Raw genomic sequence first — 18,638 nt, forward strand, 5'->3', positions numbered from 1 at the left:
GGGGTTGCCTATAAATGAAAATGTATACTTGCAAAGAAGTCTAGTTTTCTAAATAAAAATCTGAAAAGTCAATAAATTGAAACCCATTATCTTTTTACTCATAAGCCAGTTTGGAAAATAATTTTTTTTTCAGTTTGCCTAAACTTGATTTAGCACATAATGTTTTCAAGGTGTCTTGTCAGGTGCAATCAAACACTAAAAAATGACTTAGTAATTTCTGTGTGTTTCTCCATGTCATCTGTACAGTGATAGTAACATTTGCTTAACGTCCAAAGAAAGGGTCACTGGGTGATAAATAGTGTATTCACTAAAAGCATGCTTTAGTTTTAAGATGTTTGGATTTTTTAAAAAGTCACTTTGTAGCATTTCTTCTTAAATAATTCAATGAACAGATTAATGCTTTCTAATACACACATTTTTCTATCTAAGCGTGTCTAACAAAATATTATTCATTACTTTTTATACACAAATTTCTATGAAATAAATTTTATTTAGCTCTAATTTTTTTCACAAAGTTAGCATTTGGTACTGAAATGATGAACCAGAGAGATAAAGGCATTCGATGTAGGATTTATATTACAGTGCTGCTGTTCAGTAGCACTCTGCCAGGTAACAAGGACTTAGTTCTTTTAGTTTCTAGGTGGCTAGTAATCTTTCAGTACATATAGTAATGTAGTAATCCTTCAGTATGTGAGTATATACTCAGTATATGTGGTATATATTCAGTATATAAGTATATATTCAGTATATATAGTATATATTCAGTATATAAGTATATATTCAGTATCTTAGTATATATTCAGTATATTAGTATATATTCAGTATATAAGTGTATGTTCAGTATATGTAGTAATCTTTCAGTATAAAAAGAAGTAAATGAATTATAGACCATATCTTATTTTTATTTATACATATGTTTTACAATTAAGTAGTTTTAATACATTTATTATCACAGTGTTTAAATGAATGTATTACATTCGTTGTTTCTGGGCTTGACTTTCATATCAGCCAACAGTGTAGGGGACTTCTACCACTTCCATAACATTGCTAGAATAGTGTGCTTTACATTAAAAAATTGGTAAANCTTTCAGTACATATAGTAATGTAGTAATCCTTCAGTATGTAAGTATATACTCAGTATATGTGGTATATATTCAGTATATAAGTATATATTCAGTATATTAGTATATATTCAGTATATAAGTGTATGTTCAGTATATGTAGTAATCTTTCAGTGTAAAAAGAAGTAAATGAATTATAGACCGTATCTTATTTTTATTTACACATATGTTTTACAATTAAGTAGTTTTAATACATTTATTATCACAGTGTTTAAATGAATGTATTACATTCGTTGTTTCTGGGCTTGACTTTCATATCAGCCAACAGTGTAGGGGACTTCTACCACTTCCATAACATTGCTAGAATAGTGTGCTTTACATTAAAAAATTGGTAAATAAGAGGAATACTTCTTTTTCTTAAACCTTACTAGTGGAAGAAGAGTCGAGTATAAATTGAAAAACTTCCTCTAAAATAATTTTGTAAAGCCCTGGCTGGTGTAGCTCAGTGGATTGAGCACAGGCCTGCGAACCAGAGGATCACCGTTCGATTCCCAGCCAGGGCACATGCCTGGGTTGCAGGCCAGTTCCCTGCAGGCCAACTCCCAGCAGGGGACGCACAAAAGGCAACCATACATTGATGTTTCTCTCCCTCTCTCCTTCCCCTCTAAAGATAAATAAATAAATAAAATCTTTAAAAAAAATAATAATAATTTTGTAAAAGTATTTTAATGGCACCAAAGTGCCTTTGAAAGTTTCAGTTATAGCCATATGAATGTACATTATTAGAGAGGAAGTCTTGTCTCTAATATATTTGCATTTACAGTTTAGCTCTTTGTTACATTGGGATGAGTCATATGACACAGTTGGTTATTTTAAAAATTGCTTTAGTTCTTAAAATTAATTTTTAGGCTGATATGTGAAATTAGCTCTTTACTAAAATTCTACAAAGGAGGAAAAAAACTGCCCTGCCGTATTTTTTGGACTGTAAGACTTAACCCCCCCTCATTTGGGAGGAATAATGGTTGTTAACACTGCTGTTGAGTTCTGTTTACATTTACATTGGTGAACTACTGTATTATTTATGTTATGAAATATTTTACCACATTTTTGCTTCAAAATTTTGCAATGTTTTTCCATTTTCCTCCTTTAAAATCTAGCTGTATCTTATAGTTCGAAAAATCAGGTAACTGGAAGAGAAAATCTTTTTTTTAGAGACAGTTTGCTTATCATCACTAAACACTCTATTAGACAATGGCAAATCTAGACAAGATGGTATGGTGGGAAAATTTTTTCCTCTTTTTTTTTTAAGATTTTTATTTATTTATCTTTAGAGGGGAAGGGAAGGAGAGAGGGAGAGAGATATCAATGTATGGTTGCCTCTCATGTGTCCCTGCTGGGAACTGGCCTGCAACCCAGGCATGTGCCCTGACTGGGAATCGAACCGCGATTGTCTGGTTCGCAGGCTCGCACTCAATTTTTTCCTCTTTTTTTATCTTTGGGTTCCCTACTCCCCTTCTTAGCAATGGCCTTCCTTCCCCCACCAAGTTTTCTAGTGTTTTCCCAGTCCTGCCTGTCTGGAAATAAAGCTATCTAAAGTGTTAGGCAGTTCATGTTATCCTACCAGGACTGTTTGCATTCTTTCAGAAAACATTCATTGAAATCTACACATAAACAGAAAAGAAGAGAATGAATGAGTGCAGGAGTGGGCGGGTGGAGGCATGGGGGGATGAATGGTGGTGGGTTTCACATGGGAAGTCTTTATGTACCCAGAACTCATCCTCTGGCAGTGATGGGCCGTCCTGGGGAGAAGAGGGTCTGTCAGGTAGCGTCTGCCACCGTGCGTGCTTTGCTCTGTGGGGTGATTAACCTCAACCACTAACATGTAGTGTGAACTTTCATTTTGGGTCATGTGTCATACTAGCTTGAAATAAAATCTCTTTTTGTTCGATTGTTTGTTTAAGGCCGAAAGAGCATATTCCTTTTGTGGAACTATTGAATATATGGCACCAGATATTGTCAGAGGGGGTGATTCAGGACATGACAAGGTATGTACTATTTTTATATATCGCTATAAAATGTATAGTAGGAATCCTAGTTAAGAAGTTAGGTACAATCTCTTTAATAGAGTCCTCTTTCTGGTGTTGTCTTACGTTTATTTTTGTATTCCTTTTGCTAAATACATGACACATTATGATATCTTGTGTTTTGGAGGAAAAAATAATAGAAAAATTAGCAATTCTAGATTTCCTCTTTTTCAGGTTTTATTGCTGAGGATATTTTCTTGTTTTATAGAGTAACGCTCAATTCTTCAAATAATTTTTATGTTATTTCCATTAAAAGAGTCTTGAGCAAAGCACCAGCTGTAACTCTATTTAAAACAAGAATCATTCATTTTCTCTGCCTAGGACCTCTGCCTTTAGCACACAGCTGAGCCACAGTGCGGTGCAGCGGTGTACTGAATACACAAACTCTGTTTTTCCTGTCTGTGTCGTGCTGAATGCTTTTGGGCTGTGCTTATTGGCATTATTGACTTTTGTTAGGAAAACATACAAAATGTATAGTTAACTCACCTTTAGTTGATACTTACTTTCTAAGAGATCATTGAAAAGGGAATCTTTCCTGTTTTATTATCCCCAATTTCTTCTTCTCAGTTTGTGGAGATACTGAAGGCTTTCTTGATTCTCTGTCTTCAACAGGAATAATTGTTATAACTATCCCTGGAGAAAGAAAATAATCCTTTTTAAGCATTCGAGATAGGCTAAGTTTGTTTTCCTAAGCCCTCTAAAGAGCTCAGTTTTTTATTCTGCTCATTTTCCTTTGTTATGTGCAAAATGAAGGCTGTGAAGAGGCCTTCTAAGTAGTTTTAAAATCCAAGTAACATGTTTATTCTCCCTGTATTAAAGGGTACAGACTTGTTCAGTTCTTTCCTAAAACTTTTGCTTTATTAATAACTTTCTCCAAATAATGGATTTTGACTAATTTTTGCTCCTCACGTTCCCTTCTCCCTCATTCCCTTTCAAAACCCCATATATACAGTCTAGACATATCAAGTGTGGAGAATGTTTGCTAATGGCTTATCATTTATCTAAAGCCTGTCCTTTAAATTTTTGTGACTAGGAATCTGATTATAGGGCTGTATCGATTTTAAGAGCATGATTTCAAATCCAACAGCAGAATGTTCTCAAGGTCCTAACTCAGATGGAGCAAAATGGCTTGTATAAATAAAAGAATTGAATTGTCAGCTTAGTTTGCTTCAAGGTATTCTTTGAAACTATTAGGAAATTAGTAGGAATTTATACCTATTAAAAGTTGAAAACTACCTTCTCTGACCTAATGGAATCAATTTTTAGGGAGGAAAACCTGATATTGCTCCTAGAATTTCTGCATACCTGAGGTCCAGAATACAGCGGGGTCACTGGGCGCGCATGGAAAACTTGAGGACTCTGACCTGGTTCAGTGAGACGGGACACATGCACAGTGCCCGCTGGGTGGCCAGCCCGCACCTGGTCTGTGACTTCAGCCTGCCCGGTCCTGTTCCTGAGTCACTGCCACGTGCTTCCTTTGAGACAGCTCCAGGCTCTTAACTTCTGCATCACTGTTCCCTGAAACCTTGGCTCTGAAATTTGGAAGGAGAGTTTAAAATTTCAGTGTCCAATTAATGTCTCATAAGCATAATAAGCACCTACATTCAACTGTTATGGAAACCTTGATTTGTGTAATTATAAAAGAAGCGATTTCCAATACAGCAGGATTCTTAAGATTATTGTAATTTGCTATGTTCTCAGGTCAGGTAACTACTGTACAAATTGGTTTTCAGTTTAGATCGCATCTTGTTTTACATTATTTTAAATCTCATTATGCATCCCACAAATTAAGACTGTTAGGTGTATATGATGGGTTCTGTAAGAGGAATTGGTTTAGGTGATTATGAGAAAAATACCTCTAGATGGGACTTTTAAAATTTTTGTTCTTTAATTTTATACTATTTATTGGAGCTACATAATTATTAAAAATGTTTGTCGGTACTTTCCTCTCTCTATCTTAAGTCCAAAGGTTTCACTTACTTAGAAAATTTTTAATTTATTTTAAATTTAAAGAAAAACTTTTTAAATTAACCAAAATAAAACCATTAATAGTTTAGAAAATTATTAAAACACTTTTAGCTTATTGACTGATGGCCTATTTAAATTCTATTCTGAAGGTACCTGAATATTTGTTCTCTAAATGTCTTTCTTGCATGTGCTAATTTGATGCCCCTTAAAAAAAAACACAAAAAACTGTTTACAAAATCTTTTTGTTAAAATATTTTCCAAATATGTAGCTTTATTTTGTTCATTTTTCTTTCTTATAAATTGTACATTAGTTAGTGTTCTGTCAAGTGAAATCACTGTTGTTTTGTAGGCAGTTGACTGGTGGAGTTTAGGTGTTCTCATGTATGAGTTACTCACTGGAGCGTCTCCTTTCACTGTTGATGGGGAGAAGAATTCCCAGGCTGAGATATCGAGGTAAGACCTGACAAAATGAAATGAACGTATTGTTGCTGCAAAGGCAATGATCCAATTTCCGTAATTCAGGGGATGGGGAAAAATAATTTTTTGAGTGGGGAGAGACAAAGTTATGTTTCAGTGGCTAATTTCCATTTATAATCATATGGATATAGATAGATAACCTTTATATTTCTTGATATTTTATTTGCCCAGATAGATCTTACATTTCAAAAGGAAATCATAATTTTTGTGTGTTCCAAAGCATTTGCCCTATTGTCTTAACCTAGTGAGTGTGTGGTGTATTGATGTTTATTTGATGGACATTTTCTTCCCACTGTAACCATATTATAATTTCTTTGTGACTTGAACACAAGTAAACTGTGGTGCTGTTTTTCAACTCATGTATATAGGCTTAATTGAATAAACAAATACCGTAAAGTCACCCTGTTACATGTTATCTTAGCACTATTTCCTTTCATAGTAGTTATGAAATTGTATTGCTGTATTTTTGCTTATAATTATTTGGTTAACGTTGGTCTGTCCCGCTGGCTTGTGAGCTCTGGGAGAGCAAGGGGCGTGTGTGGCCTTGGCCCTCAACACTGTGTGCTCGGTGCCACTCAGCACGGCTCCTGTGCAGAGCTCAATAAATACGTTGGAATGGAATGAGTTAATGAACAAGTAGACAACAATGATAAAACATTATACTAATTAGTAGTTATGCTTTTGTCCTGTTTTTACTTGAATTTTATAACTTTGAAAACAGATTTGACATTAAAAATTAGAAATTGGGACTTCCCCTTTTTACCAAGATGAAATAACAAGAACCGGATTTACTATCCTGACTGAAACAGTTTTTAAAGTGGGCAAAATATCGGAAAGAACAATACTGAAGACATGGAACATCTAGCAGTGAAGGTTAGTGAACACAGAGAAGGAAGTACACGAGGTGAGACCTAAGATTGCCCAGCTCACTGCCGTCAGGTGGCCAGGCTGCAGCACAAGGAGGGGAGCCAGGCAGAGCTGAGATGGAGCTGAGAGTCCAGGAAGACCCAGGCAGATGGAGTTCGAAGGCGAAGCGTTGGAGAGGAGAGGGCTGCAGAGAGAGAAGTTCAGAGATTTGCGGAAGGTACTCCTCAAGTATTCCTTCAGTTAAGTATTGATAAGCACATGTGAGTGGGAACTACTCAGCATAGTTAAGATGTGATTTATCTCCAAATTAGTCTATAGATTCACCACAATCACAATCCCAGCAGACTTCTTCTTTTTTATTCCTAGAAATTGACTACCTGGGTCTTAGAGAAATGCAGAGAACCTAGAATAGCCAAATCATCTTTGAAAAAGTAGTCCTAAGTTCATTTCGAGACTTACAAGCCACAGGAATTAAGACACTGTGATGTTTGCATCAAGATAGACAAATATTCAATGAAATAGCATAGAGAGGCCAGAAATAGAACTACACCGATACAGACAACTGATTTTTTAAATAAAGGTGTGGAGATAATGTGGTAGAGAAAAGAGAGTCTTTTCATTAAATGATGGCTATGATGAGGAGAAAAAATGAACTTCTATAAATACTTTGCACCATATAGAAAAGTTAAGTTAAAACAATCATTGACCTAAATGTAAATCTAACACTATAGAATTTCTATAAGAAAACATAAAGATAAATCTTTGCGACCTGGGATTAGGTAAAGATTTCTTAGATATGACACAAAAAGTGTAATCCATAAAAGTAAGCATTGATAAACTGGACTTCATCAGAATTCTGCTCTTCAAAAGCAACTGCTGAGAGACTGGAAGGACAGGCCACAGACTGAGCTCTACAGTTATAAATCCCATCTGGGAAGGACTGGGATCCAGAAAATGAAGAACTCTCAAAGCTCAAGGGGAAAAAAACTCTTTATTTTTTTTAAATGGGCAAAAAGTTTAAACAGTTAACCAAAGAAGATCTATGGTGGCAAATAAGCACACGGGAAGATGGCCAAAATCATGAGGCTCTAGGGAAATGCAAATTAAAACACAATGAGGTACCACTGTGTACTCCCTGGAATGGCTACATAAAGGGCCTATCTCAGGCTTCTCCAGAGAAAGAGAAACAGTAGGACTTTTAAAAGGAGATTTATTATAAGGAATCAGCTCACAAATGATGAAGGTCAAGAAGTCCTGCCACCTGCCATCTGCAAGCTGGAGGCCCAGGAAAGCCAGTGGTTCTGAGGGCAGAAGACACGGGTATCCCAGGTTAAGCAGGAAGGGACCGAACCCACCCCTCCTCTGATTTTAGGCTTTTAGTTTTTCCTATTTAGACCCTAAATGGATTGGATGATACCCACCCACATTAGGGAGGGGATTCAAATGCTAAACTCGGGGAAGGAACACCACCCTCACAGACACACTCAGAAATGTTTAATCAGGGCCACCTGTGCCCCAGTCATGTGATGCTGAAAAGTTAATCATCACAAGTTCGCCCTTTGTCATCTTGACAGCCATGTGCATCTCCTTGTACCACACTTACTCTCCAAACAAAAACAGGTAACAAGGTCATAATTCCATCCAGTGCGGAACAGGGTGAGACCAGTGAATTTCAGAAGCAGTGCTGTGTGGAATGTGTCTATTCTTTTTTTTTTTAATATTTTATTTTTAAAGAGAGGAGAAAAAAAATAAAGAGAGGAGAAAGGGAGAGAAACGTCAGTGTGTGGTTACTCTTGCATGCCCTCACACTGGGGGTCTGGCCTGCAACCCAGGCATGTGTTCTGACTGGGAATCAAACTGGCAATCCTTTAGTTTGCAGGCCTGTGCTCAACCCACTGAGTTACACCAGCCAGGGCTGAGCGTCTGTTCTAACTAGAATGAAATGCTGTCCCTTCCATAATGGAAGCAGTCCATGGTAGTTGATTTGCCTCCAGGGGGCTGGCCAATTACCAGGGATTAATGCCATATTGGGCACTTGGTGTTGGTTTCTGCTGCTAGTAGTTTGAGCTCTCAGTATGGCCACAGCCAGGTCAGCCTTGGTGAGTAGAAGCCCACCTGTAGCCTCCACCCCCACCATCAGGGTCCTTTTGTTCAGGAGCCCACTGAGTGACGATAGGGTTGACTGGAGGACAAGGCCGACTGGCACCCGCAGAACAGGTCATTCTGTCCACTTGATTATTAAAATCCTCCTCCGTCAAGGTCACCCTTTGTTGTAAATTCTCATGGGGCTTAGATACCTTCGTGTTTTTTCCCCATTCAGAGAGGTCTGTCCACATACCTCTTCCCTAAATACTCTTGTCAACCAGACTTCCTCTTCACTGATTTCTCAGTTATGTTCCTTTCAAACCCCTGACTGCCCAGACAAACCACCGGCCACAGCCCAGTTAGTGGTATAAAGTCACACCTCTGGTCTTCTTTCCTTCTAAGCAAAACGAACAGCCAGGTGCACTGCTCAGAGTTCTGCCCATTGGAAATATTTCCCCTCGATGCTGTCCTTCACAGATGTCCCAGAAAGGAGGTGTAGTGCTACAGCTGTCTGCTCTCCAGTGGCACCTGCATTATCATAGAAACCACCTGCAAACGTGGCCTGCGTCTCCTCCCCTTCCGACAGCTACCGTAGGGAACTCCCCGTGAGGCTGGCGGAGAGAACGCAGTGTAGCGGGAGTGGGGACTATGGGCATTTGGGCCACTTCTTTGTGTCACTGCCTTGCACCTTCAGGGCCCGCTCAGGCCCAGTCTCATGCGTCCACTTCCGTGTGACGAGGGAGTGTTGCTGTGCATGCCCAACTCTGTGGCTTCGTCCATCACATGACTCTCAGTTTAGGACGGGCATCCCAGGTTGAATGTGACCGGAGTGGGGGCCATAATTAATCATTTAGTCTCTGTTGGGCCCAGTAGCAGACTAGTAGCTGTTTCCCAAAAGGGGTGTAGTTATCTGCCAACGATGACAGGCTTTGCTCCAAAATTCTGGGGGCCTGTGTTGCAGTTCATCTATCGGGGCAGCCAGAGTCTGAAGAGCATCCCCGTCTACACCAACACCTCAAGCCCCACTGGACCTGCTGGATCACGTGGCCCAAGTGGCAGAGCAGCTCGGCCAGCAGCCTGGACCTGTTGCAGGGCCTGGTCTTGTTCTAGGCCCCATTCAGCAGCAGCTTTTCAGGTCACTCTGTAGATGGGCCAGAGTAATACGCCCAGATGAGGAATATGTTGCCTCCGAAATCTGAAGGCATTTGGCACTGTGCTTCCTTTGTGTTGCAGGAGGGGTCAGATGCAACAGCTTGTCCTTCACCTTGGAAGGCATATCTTGACATTGCCACACACCAGTGCACTTGTAGAAATCATTGAGGGTAGAAGGCCCCTGAATGCTAGGCAAATTTATTTTCCACACTCTCACACAGTAATGGTGCTTCTTGCTCACTGGGGCCAATCAGCGTAAAGTCATCAATATAGTGGATCGGTGTGGTATCTTATGGAAGGGAAAGGTAATCAAGATCTTCGCAAACTAGATTGTGCTATTGGGCTGGAGAGTGGGTAGGCCCCTGTGGCAGGACAGTGAAGGCACATTGCTGGCCTTGCCCGCTGAAAGCAACTCCTTTTGGGGGGCCTCGTGCACAGGGATGGAGAAACAAGGCATATGCCAGATCAATAGCAGCGTACCGGGTACCAAGGGATGCGTTAATGTGCTCCAGCCATGGAACCACATCTGGAACAGCAGCTGCATTGGACTCACCACCTGGTTGAGACGTACGATCTACTGCCATTCTCCAGGGTCTGCCTGTCTTTGCACAGGCCAATAGGCGAACTGAATGGGAATCGCCACTCCTCCCTCTTTCAAGTTTTTGAAAACTTGAAAAGTTTTGATGGTGGCACTTGTCTTGGCAGCCCCCCAGAAACAAAGTATTGCTTTTGGTTTACCATTTTTCTATGTAGAGACCATTCTAATGGCTTCCACTTGGCCTTGTCACCTGTAATTGTCCCAACTCCATAGGTCAGGGAACCAGTGTGGGGATTCTGCCAGCTGCTAGGGATGTCTGTTCCAATTATGCATTCTGGACCTGCAGAAATAGCCCTCGGCTGGGTTCGGAGACCCACTGAGTCCACCGTGAGATGGGCCTATGCTTGAACACCATCGACCACCTGACTCCCACAAGTCCTTACCCTGGTTGGCGGGCCACAGGGATGTTTTGGGCCTTCTGGAAAACCTGTCAGTTCAGAACTGGTGTCCAGTCGTCCCTGAAAGGTCTGATATTTCTGGTAAAAGGCTGCAGGTCCCTTTGGGGAAGTCTGGGAGGAAGATTAGTGGCATACATTTGGGGGCTCTTTTGTCACAGTGATCTGCCCTCCCCTTCGTGCTTCATTCAGGAGTGCCTGGGAGCGTGAACTAGCGCAGGTGTGGGGACTGATGGAAGGGCAGTCTCCTGGGAGGAGGGCGGCACTGACAACAGAGGGGTGTGAGGAGGGCGTTGGGTGTGTTCATTATCCTGATCGCGGTGATGGGTCCACGGGTATGTGTGTGTGTCAGAGCTCACCAAGTTGTGCACTTTGTATGTGGGGAGAGAACTGTGCCTCAGTTTTACTCCAGTTAAAAAACTTAAATGAACATTTTACAGACTGGAGTAGGAAATGAGTAATTTCTTACTATCCCAGCTATTTAATACTGAAGTTATGTGATCAGAATATTCCCTGTTAAATTTATTTATTTATTTAAATGTTCTACTATAGTTGTCCCAACTTCGCCCCCTTTGCCCTCCTCTGTCCCACCCCACCCCCACAGTCCATCCCCACACTGTTGTCCATGGCCATGGGTCATTCGTACATGTTCTTCGACTACTCTCTTCCCCTTCTTGTTAAATTTAGAGTGAAAATCATGACTATTGTTGAAAGCCGTAAATATGACTCGGCTTATCCTAAATGGCTGTTTGTTTGAAAATGTCCCAGAATTGTAAAAAACCTTGGCTACAGTCTTGAAAATCCCAGTCCCCTTGCAAGGCCACAGGTGTCAGGGCGACAGATGCAAAGGGTGGCCATAACCGGACAACGTGAAGTGGTGGCCCCTCTGAGTGATTCTCCTCTTTTTGCCTCTAAGACACAGCAGTCTTCTTGGTCAGGCTTCCCTCCCCGACAGGCGTGCCCGTGGGGAGAGCGCCTGCTGCTTCTGATGGCAGGAACGTTCTGAACCAAGCGATGTCCACATTTAAGTGGCCTTTCTCGCCTTTAGTTCAGCCGGTTGGCGTTCCGGTTTGAGAGAAAGGAGATCTGGAGTCAGAGTCCTAAGATCTTAAAACTGGAGCGGAGTTTTCAAGAATTTAAGTAGGGTTTTCCCCTCTAATCAATTCATTATTCTCTGTGTCATGTTAATATTTTGTTTAATGAAATATTGATGTGAACTTATGATTCCATGGTTTTTTTGTGGCATTTATTATTTTGTTCCTGAAGTACGTAAACAGTGTAGGACTGAATTGTCTTACATTACCTTTTGCTTTCAAGGTAACCATTCTGATGCTCTTTCCTGGTGTCAAATCGTTCAGTCTGTTCTTCTAAAAATATGCACCATTAAGATAAATGTACCATTATCTTATCTCCGAAGTCTTAATTAACCAGGGCTGTTTCTCATCATTGAAGTCTTCCATTCCTCAATTATTATAATCTTCCCTGAACTCTGAATATTTTTTATAGTTTTTACTTGGGGTGCGTTAAAATAATGTGTTTTCCAAGTTGTCTGCTTGCCTATCGGTGTTTACAGGTAGCCTAACAGCAGAACAGATTGTTTTTCTGGGCATCATATTTCAAAGTAAAGGAACTTAGAATGACAGTACAACTTTCTCAGTGATGTAAGGACCCCATCATTGTGTCCCCGAGAGTCACCTCCTTTCTCTCTAAGTGCCATTGGTGAATGGAAGCCACGGTGTGTAAGGTGTTTTCAAGGAATCCCCTTCCTTGGAACAACTTTAATTATACAGGAATTTTTCCCACTTAAAATAAGCTGAAACTAGTTTCTTCTGATCTGCATGTCAGTCTCGGTTCTGTCCCCTGAAGAACACAGGGAAGTTCTGTCATTTCTTCCAGATGTTGCTTTAGGTATTTGACACTGATTTCATCGGCAGTAGCCCTTTGTAGTTCTCTTACTATTTATATGAAATCATTTCCCAATCCCTCATGGCTCGGTACCAGTTTGGAGAAATACTAAACTATCGCCATTATAGATTTGAATGATTGCTCTTCAGCTTTTCTGTGAGTCTATTTCTTATTTTTATTTCATGTTTGTAACATGTGCTCTTCTTGCTCCCCTACTCGCTTTTGTTGCCTTTCCGTGTAGAACTTCCTGTAGGGCTCGTGTTGCCGCTGCACGGGAAGGCGCCCACCCAGACTCTGGCACCTCCTTCAGCCTTTCTGCCTGCCCCCCCAGGAGCCCTTAGCTGTGCTGGGGCTTTGTAAACCGTGGTGACTGACTGTGCCCTCCCCTAGGAGTCAGGACCCCAGGTTCCATTTGCAGAGGCTCCACCATCTCTGACAGGGTTGCCTGTCTCACTTTCTCTGCCTTTGAAATGTAGAAAATGTTTGCCAAGAGGTGTTTATTTGGTTCTTCATTTTCCGTCAATAAAATGTGCTTTCTTAATATGTTCATTGTACTATCATAACATTATTAAATTCAGGTCTCAGTAGTATCCAAAGGATGCTAAACAGTCCTAATTGTACTATTTAAGTCAGGGGTTGGCCAACTACTGCCCTCTGGCCAAATCCATTCTGTGGCCTATTTTTGTGTGGCCTCTGAGCTAAGAATGGAACTTGGTGCTCTTTCCCTCCCCCTCTCCTTCCCCCAGGCAGATTACCTTCGCCTTTCTCTCTCCTAAGCCTCAAGAGCTCTTCTTTTGGCTCTGTAACTTTCTAAATAAACTTTCTCTTATAGTTTGGAAAAAAAGAATGGATTTTATATTCTTTTTTTATTTTATTTTATTTATTTATCTTTAGAGGGGAAGGGAAGGAGAGAGGAAGAGAAACATCAATGTATGGTTGCTTCTCATGCCTCCCCTGCTGGGAACTGGCCTGCAACCCAGGCATGTGCCCTGACTGGGAATCAAACCGTGATCATCTGATTTGCAGGCCCGAGCTCAATCCACTGAGCTACACCAGCCAGGGCTGGATTTTATATTCTGAAGTGGTTTAAAAACTCAAAAGAGGAGCAATATCCTGTGACACGTGCAGATTACGTGCAGAGCTGGCATTTCAGTGCCCACCCGTACATTTTATCAGCCACAGCCGAGCTCTGGCGGGCGTGAATCACCTCCGGCTGCATTGCAGCTACTGTGGCAGAGTTGGATCGGTGCCCCAGAGACCAGACAGCTTTCCAGGTCTGAAGTATCTGGTGTGTGGCCTTGTATTGGTTATCCATTATCCATTGCTAAGAAACAAGTGACCTGAAATGTGTGAAAACAACATAGATTTATTATGTTAGGAGTTTCTGTGTGTCAGGAATCAGGACAAAGCTTAGCTAATTCCTCTACTTCAAGGTCACTCGTATGGCACCAAGTGTTGGCTGGGCTGTATTCCTCTTTGGGCTCAGCTGGGAAAGGATCTGCTTCCAAGCCCTTCTGGTGGTTGGCAGGATTCAGGTCCTCAGGGTTGCTGGAGTAATAAAGCATCCGTTCCTGGCTGGCCATTGGCTGAAGACCATCTTGCCGTGTGGGCCCCTCCCGCATGGTGGCCTGCTTCTTCAAAGCGTGCAAGCTAGCAAGGCAATAGGGCGAGCCCACTGGGAAGACGGAATGTTCTGTAACCTAATCATGAAAGTGGCATCCCGTCATCTCTTTTGTTACTGTTGGGTGTGAGGAAGTCTGTAGGTGCAGCCCCTCTAAGCGCGGGGAGGGGGCGGGTGTTGCACAAGGCCCCGGACACAAAGTGATCATTAGGGATCACCTCAGAAGTCTGACCACCTTGGGTCCTTACAAGAGGTTTAGGTAGTTCGTTTCTTTGTCCTCCAAAGATATGTTTTCTCTTTAGGTGATTATTTTCATACATTGATTTTGCGGGATGTAGTATAGTATGCTAAAATGGAATCAAGCAGTAATTTGTTGAATTTTTTTGTATTTCATCCATGTTAATTACTCAGTATCATCTTCAATTAGCTCATTTGTCATTAAAATGTCTGTGTATGGATGTGTTGCATTCAGAGTTGTGTATAGAAAAACTACAAGTATCAGTATTTCTTACCATGTTTTAAAAAGAAATTATATATACATTTCTTGGCTTTCTTATTCTTCTCATGTCTTTATGATAAAATCCTTTACTGGTATATTTTATAAAGCCTTCTTAATGCCCAATCAGTGTTTTTGATTTTTTCTTTTTTCCCTCATTTTAGGTATTTTTGCACCCAATAGCAGCATCTATTTCTCTGGGTTGTTGAACTAGTTAACCCCAATCTGTTCATGTCTGCCACAGTAGCTGTTCGTCTGCATACTTGTCCACGTGAGCGCAGCAGCCGCTTCGGGCTGGAGTGCAAGTGGCCCTTCCCTGGCACCTACCTCCCTCGGCTCTCTATCTTCTTTCATTGTCCCTTAGATCTCTTTGCACCTGCTTCATATCGTACTGCATTATTAATTTGCCCTCTGCAGCACCCCCTAGGAAGGTAGCCAGTTTAGAGCCCTAGAAAACCAGGGTACCAGTTTACTTAGCTTTCTAGAAAAATACAGGTCAGGAAGCAGAGTGAACCGGCGTTAGTGACAACATCAAATGTGTCCTTGGGTCCCTCCAACCACCTAGACCTGGTTTCCCAGCCTGGAAAGGACGCACTCAGCCTATAGTGATGAGTCAGGTGGTGCGTGTGGACCACACCAGCATGGGTAGCTCAGCACAGGAACTGTGTCTTCTAATTCCCACCCCGCCACACAAGGATGCCCTTAGGGATGAGTGATAACACTGAGAAGCTGCAGTTTTTTGAAAGTGGTTTAATAGTCCTGGACCAGAAAACCCTCCGGGTTCACGTGCCCACTCAACACCTCTCAGGCTGGGTGCAGTTCACCTGTCGGTGACTTCACAATGACAGGGCATGGCTGGCATTTCACATTTCTGATTCATGCATTTCAAGGAAACTATAAGAAGGTAAATCTGAGATCATCCTTCCGTGGAGAAAAGGCGAAAGCCTGCTGCGAGCCCTTCCTCTCTACTACCCCCATTTCCGGTTCTCTTCCTGATGTCCGGTTCCCTACCAGGGAAAGGCTTCGGCACCCCGCATCTGCTAAGGGAACCCTGTGCCACCCCATTTACCGAGACATCAGGAGGAGTCTCTGGCGTGGCTCTTGCTTTCGCTTGTCCAAGCTTGGCGGTTGTCCCGCACCATCTGCGAGGGTCTACTGCTGGTTCTGGCCTTGTGATCTTCACTCAGGAAAGGCGAGGGTTGGGGGCCACCCTGCTTGCTCTCCATGTTCCCTGTTGGAAGAATTCAACAGGAATTCTTTCCGATTTCCACTCAGTGTCTTCACAATCCAATCTCGGCCTCATCCGAATCTAGAACTCTGGCTCCCCACAAGGGGCACCCGCCACACACGCTGGCTGCACACCGATGCTGTGGTTTGTGTGCCCCGAGGTGACACAGGTCTTCTTCTGCTCCTCTCTCCAGTTTTGGCATTCCGGTGGGGCCATCCCTGTTTTCGGTGCTCACTGCTCTCTCCATGTTTCTCCTTTTGTGGCTGAACTCACATGGTCAGTGTGACTGACCGTTCCTTTCCTCAGCGCCTGGCATGGAGTAGATTTCCAGTAAACGGCAGATGGCTCAGGGTGAGAGTAATAGCCAGCATGGGGTCGGAAGGCAGAGGATGCCAGCCAGTGCTGTGCCTGTACCCTGGTGCAGGAAAGTGGACGTCAGCAACAATGTATCTGTAGTCTGATCCTCTTACACAACAAATTCTTGCCTGCAAAGGTACCTTGAAGGTGGAGAAAATGGAAAAGGCTGTGCTTGTTTTTCCCTGAGGGACAGGGCTCCCAGTGTCCGCTGCACCTGCAGGCGCCTGATCCGAGGAGAGGCCTTGTCTCTCCTGCGGAAAATGCTGGTGCAGCGAGCGGTGGGAGAGCGCTAAAGAATCAAAAGCAGCAGAGGGTACTGCTTCTCGTTTTACTTGTTCTACAGGCGTTTTCTTAGGTTCTCGGGCTGGAGTGCTGGAAGTCAAATTAGCTTGGAAAGGAGCAGCACTGCCGAGGGGTTAGCAAAAAATCGCAGCTCTCCCGTCATCTCACAGATTCTCGGTGGCTGCTCGCTGCCGTCTGTTTCATGAGTTGCCTTAGGGGGGAGTCTTTACCGCAGCTCGCTTTATCCGGCCTTCGCTGTGCTTGGCACCGCACTTCGTATCTTAACTCGTTTAAACGTCATAATACCCATTTTAGGCAGGCTGTTACCCCATTTTACAGTTGAGAAAACCGAGGTAACAGAGAGATTAAGTATCTCAAGGTCTTGCGGCCAATAAGCAGCAGAGCTTGTTGAACCTGAGTATGAACTCAGTCTGCCTCCGAAGTCCACGTTCTTACTAGACCATACTGTCTTGGAAACTTACTATCTGTTTTGTTCCATGACAGCTACTCATGTTTTAGTGCACAACAGGGAACCTTGTTGCAAACCCAAATAATGGAGTAACTGTTTATCTCAATGTAGATTCTGTTAAGCTTATTAATTTCAGTTCATTCCTTCCATTATTTCTTTCTCAAATTATTGATCTGGCTTTGTGGGGAGGGCAGGGAGGGGGCAAAGTTCCATTCGGGTTGTATTGATTTCTTCCGTGACCTTAGAATAAATTCAAACATTGCGTCAAGGAACTTGATTCTCTTACTGTTTTGCTTGTCCTAATAAAGATCAGACTTGCCTCCATCTTTGAGTGGCTCCTGCCTTCTTCTAGGTAAGGAAACAGAAACTTTCTCTCATAAAAAGCCCCCAGCTCTGGTACTGATTTTCCAATATCAAGAGCTGAGCCGCATCCTAGCGGTCCTGACTCCCCGCCTCGGCCTTCCTCCCCTCTACATTCCCACTGCCTCTTATGTTCGCCAGCACACGGAAAGAGAAGTGAGGCGGCTATGATTGGGGTTCTCTTTTGTCCTTTCAAGTCTCGGTACTGGACTCACTTCCCTGAATTTTACCAAGAGTTGTTTCCACTGTGAAGTCTTTGATCCTAGAGTTACTTCATGCCTAGGTAGGTGGTCTAACCTAGTCCTGAGCCTGCCTTTGAGTTTCTTTCCAATAAAATATTCGGGGTGGCGGCTTCTTGTTAGGATTGATTTATATTGGAAAATGACCCAGTACTTTTTGTGTCTGCTTATTTGCATTTCAGAAATTTGATTCCATATTTTGATTCCATATTGTCTCTTTTCATTTTCTTTGTTCAGTTTGAAACATATTTGTTCAGTGTATTGTACGATTCTTGTTTTTGCTAAGAATACTGTCACTATAACTTCATCCTCTGATTGTTTTAACAGCCCTTTTATCTGCCTACAGGAGAATCTTAAAAAGTGAGCCTCCATATCCCCAAGACATGAGCGCTTTAGCTAAAGACCTAATTCAGCGTCTTTTGATGAAAGATCCTAAGAAAAGATTGGGATGTGGTCCACGTGATGCAGATGAAATCAAAGAACATCTCTTTTTTCAGGTGAAATTTATTGAACAGATCTATGCTCTGCTGGTTTTAGAGTGTTCAGCATTCTCGGTGAGATGAATGAGCATGGTCGCTCTTGAGGAAATTGTTTTCTCCGTATTTCCACATATACTGCACTTTTCTTAAAGTGACAGAGACCCTTTGGAAAGGATCGCAGTTCCACCGGTGGAGACCTACGTGCTCTCTCTCTCCCTGAATGAAGCAGGAATGGGGAGGATTGTGATCACATCGGATTCTTCATCTCCTGGTTTGTTAGGGTTTCTGAATATTAGTTTCCATTATGATCCCAAGGTTTAAGCATGTGGACTCAGGAGACTTTTATTGTATTTTTACTTCCCTCTCGGTTCATGATCTACTGTGTTACATCTTTTAGATAGTGGTTTTGTCTCTTCTTTTCCCAGGAGAATCATAGACAGTTTTGAAATCTTCCTATTTCTTAGTTATAAGTCTGTAACACACAAGGAGTTATTTATTTTCTTTGCACTTGAGAT

At 42.1% G+C, this 18,638-nt stretch overlaps 1 protein-coding gene across 2 annotated transcripts in view; it reads left to right on the forward strand.

Moving 5' to 3' along the window:
* The window catches only part of RPS6KA5 (ribosomal protein S6 kinase A5), a 134,623-nt gene that overhangs the window by 91,925 nt on the left and 24,060 nt on the right, over nucleotides 1–18,638 (forward strand). For both annotated transcript variants that reach the window (XM_037031087.1, XM_037031088.1), the window contains 3 exons: nucleotides 3,023–3,106; nucleotides 5,463–5,566; nucleotides 17,991–18,141. In XM_037031087.1, the coding sequence (XP_036886982.1) occupies nucleotides 3,023–3,106; nucleotides 5,463–5,566; nucleotides 17,991–18,141 (339 nt within the window). The remainder of the gene's footprint in view (nucleotides 1–3,022; nucleotides 3,107–5,462; nucleotides 5,567–17,990; nucleotides 18,142–18,638) is intronic.

This window comes from Sturnira hondurensis, unplaced genomic scaffold (genome assembly GCF_014824575.4).
Source record: "Sturnira hondurensis isolate 20B ecotype Veracruz unplaced genomic scaffold, ASM1482457v3 Scaffold0021143, whole genome shotgun sequence".
Lineage (NCBI taxonomy): Eukaryota > Metazoa > Chordata > Mammalia > Chiroptera > Phyllostomidae > Sturnira > Sturnira hondurensis.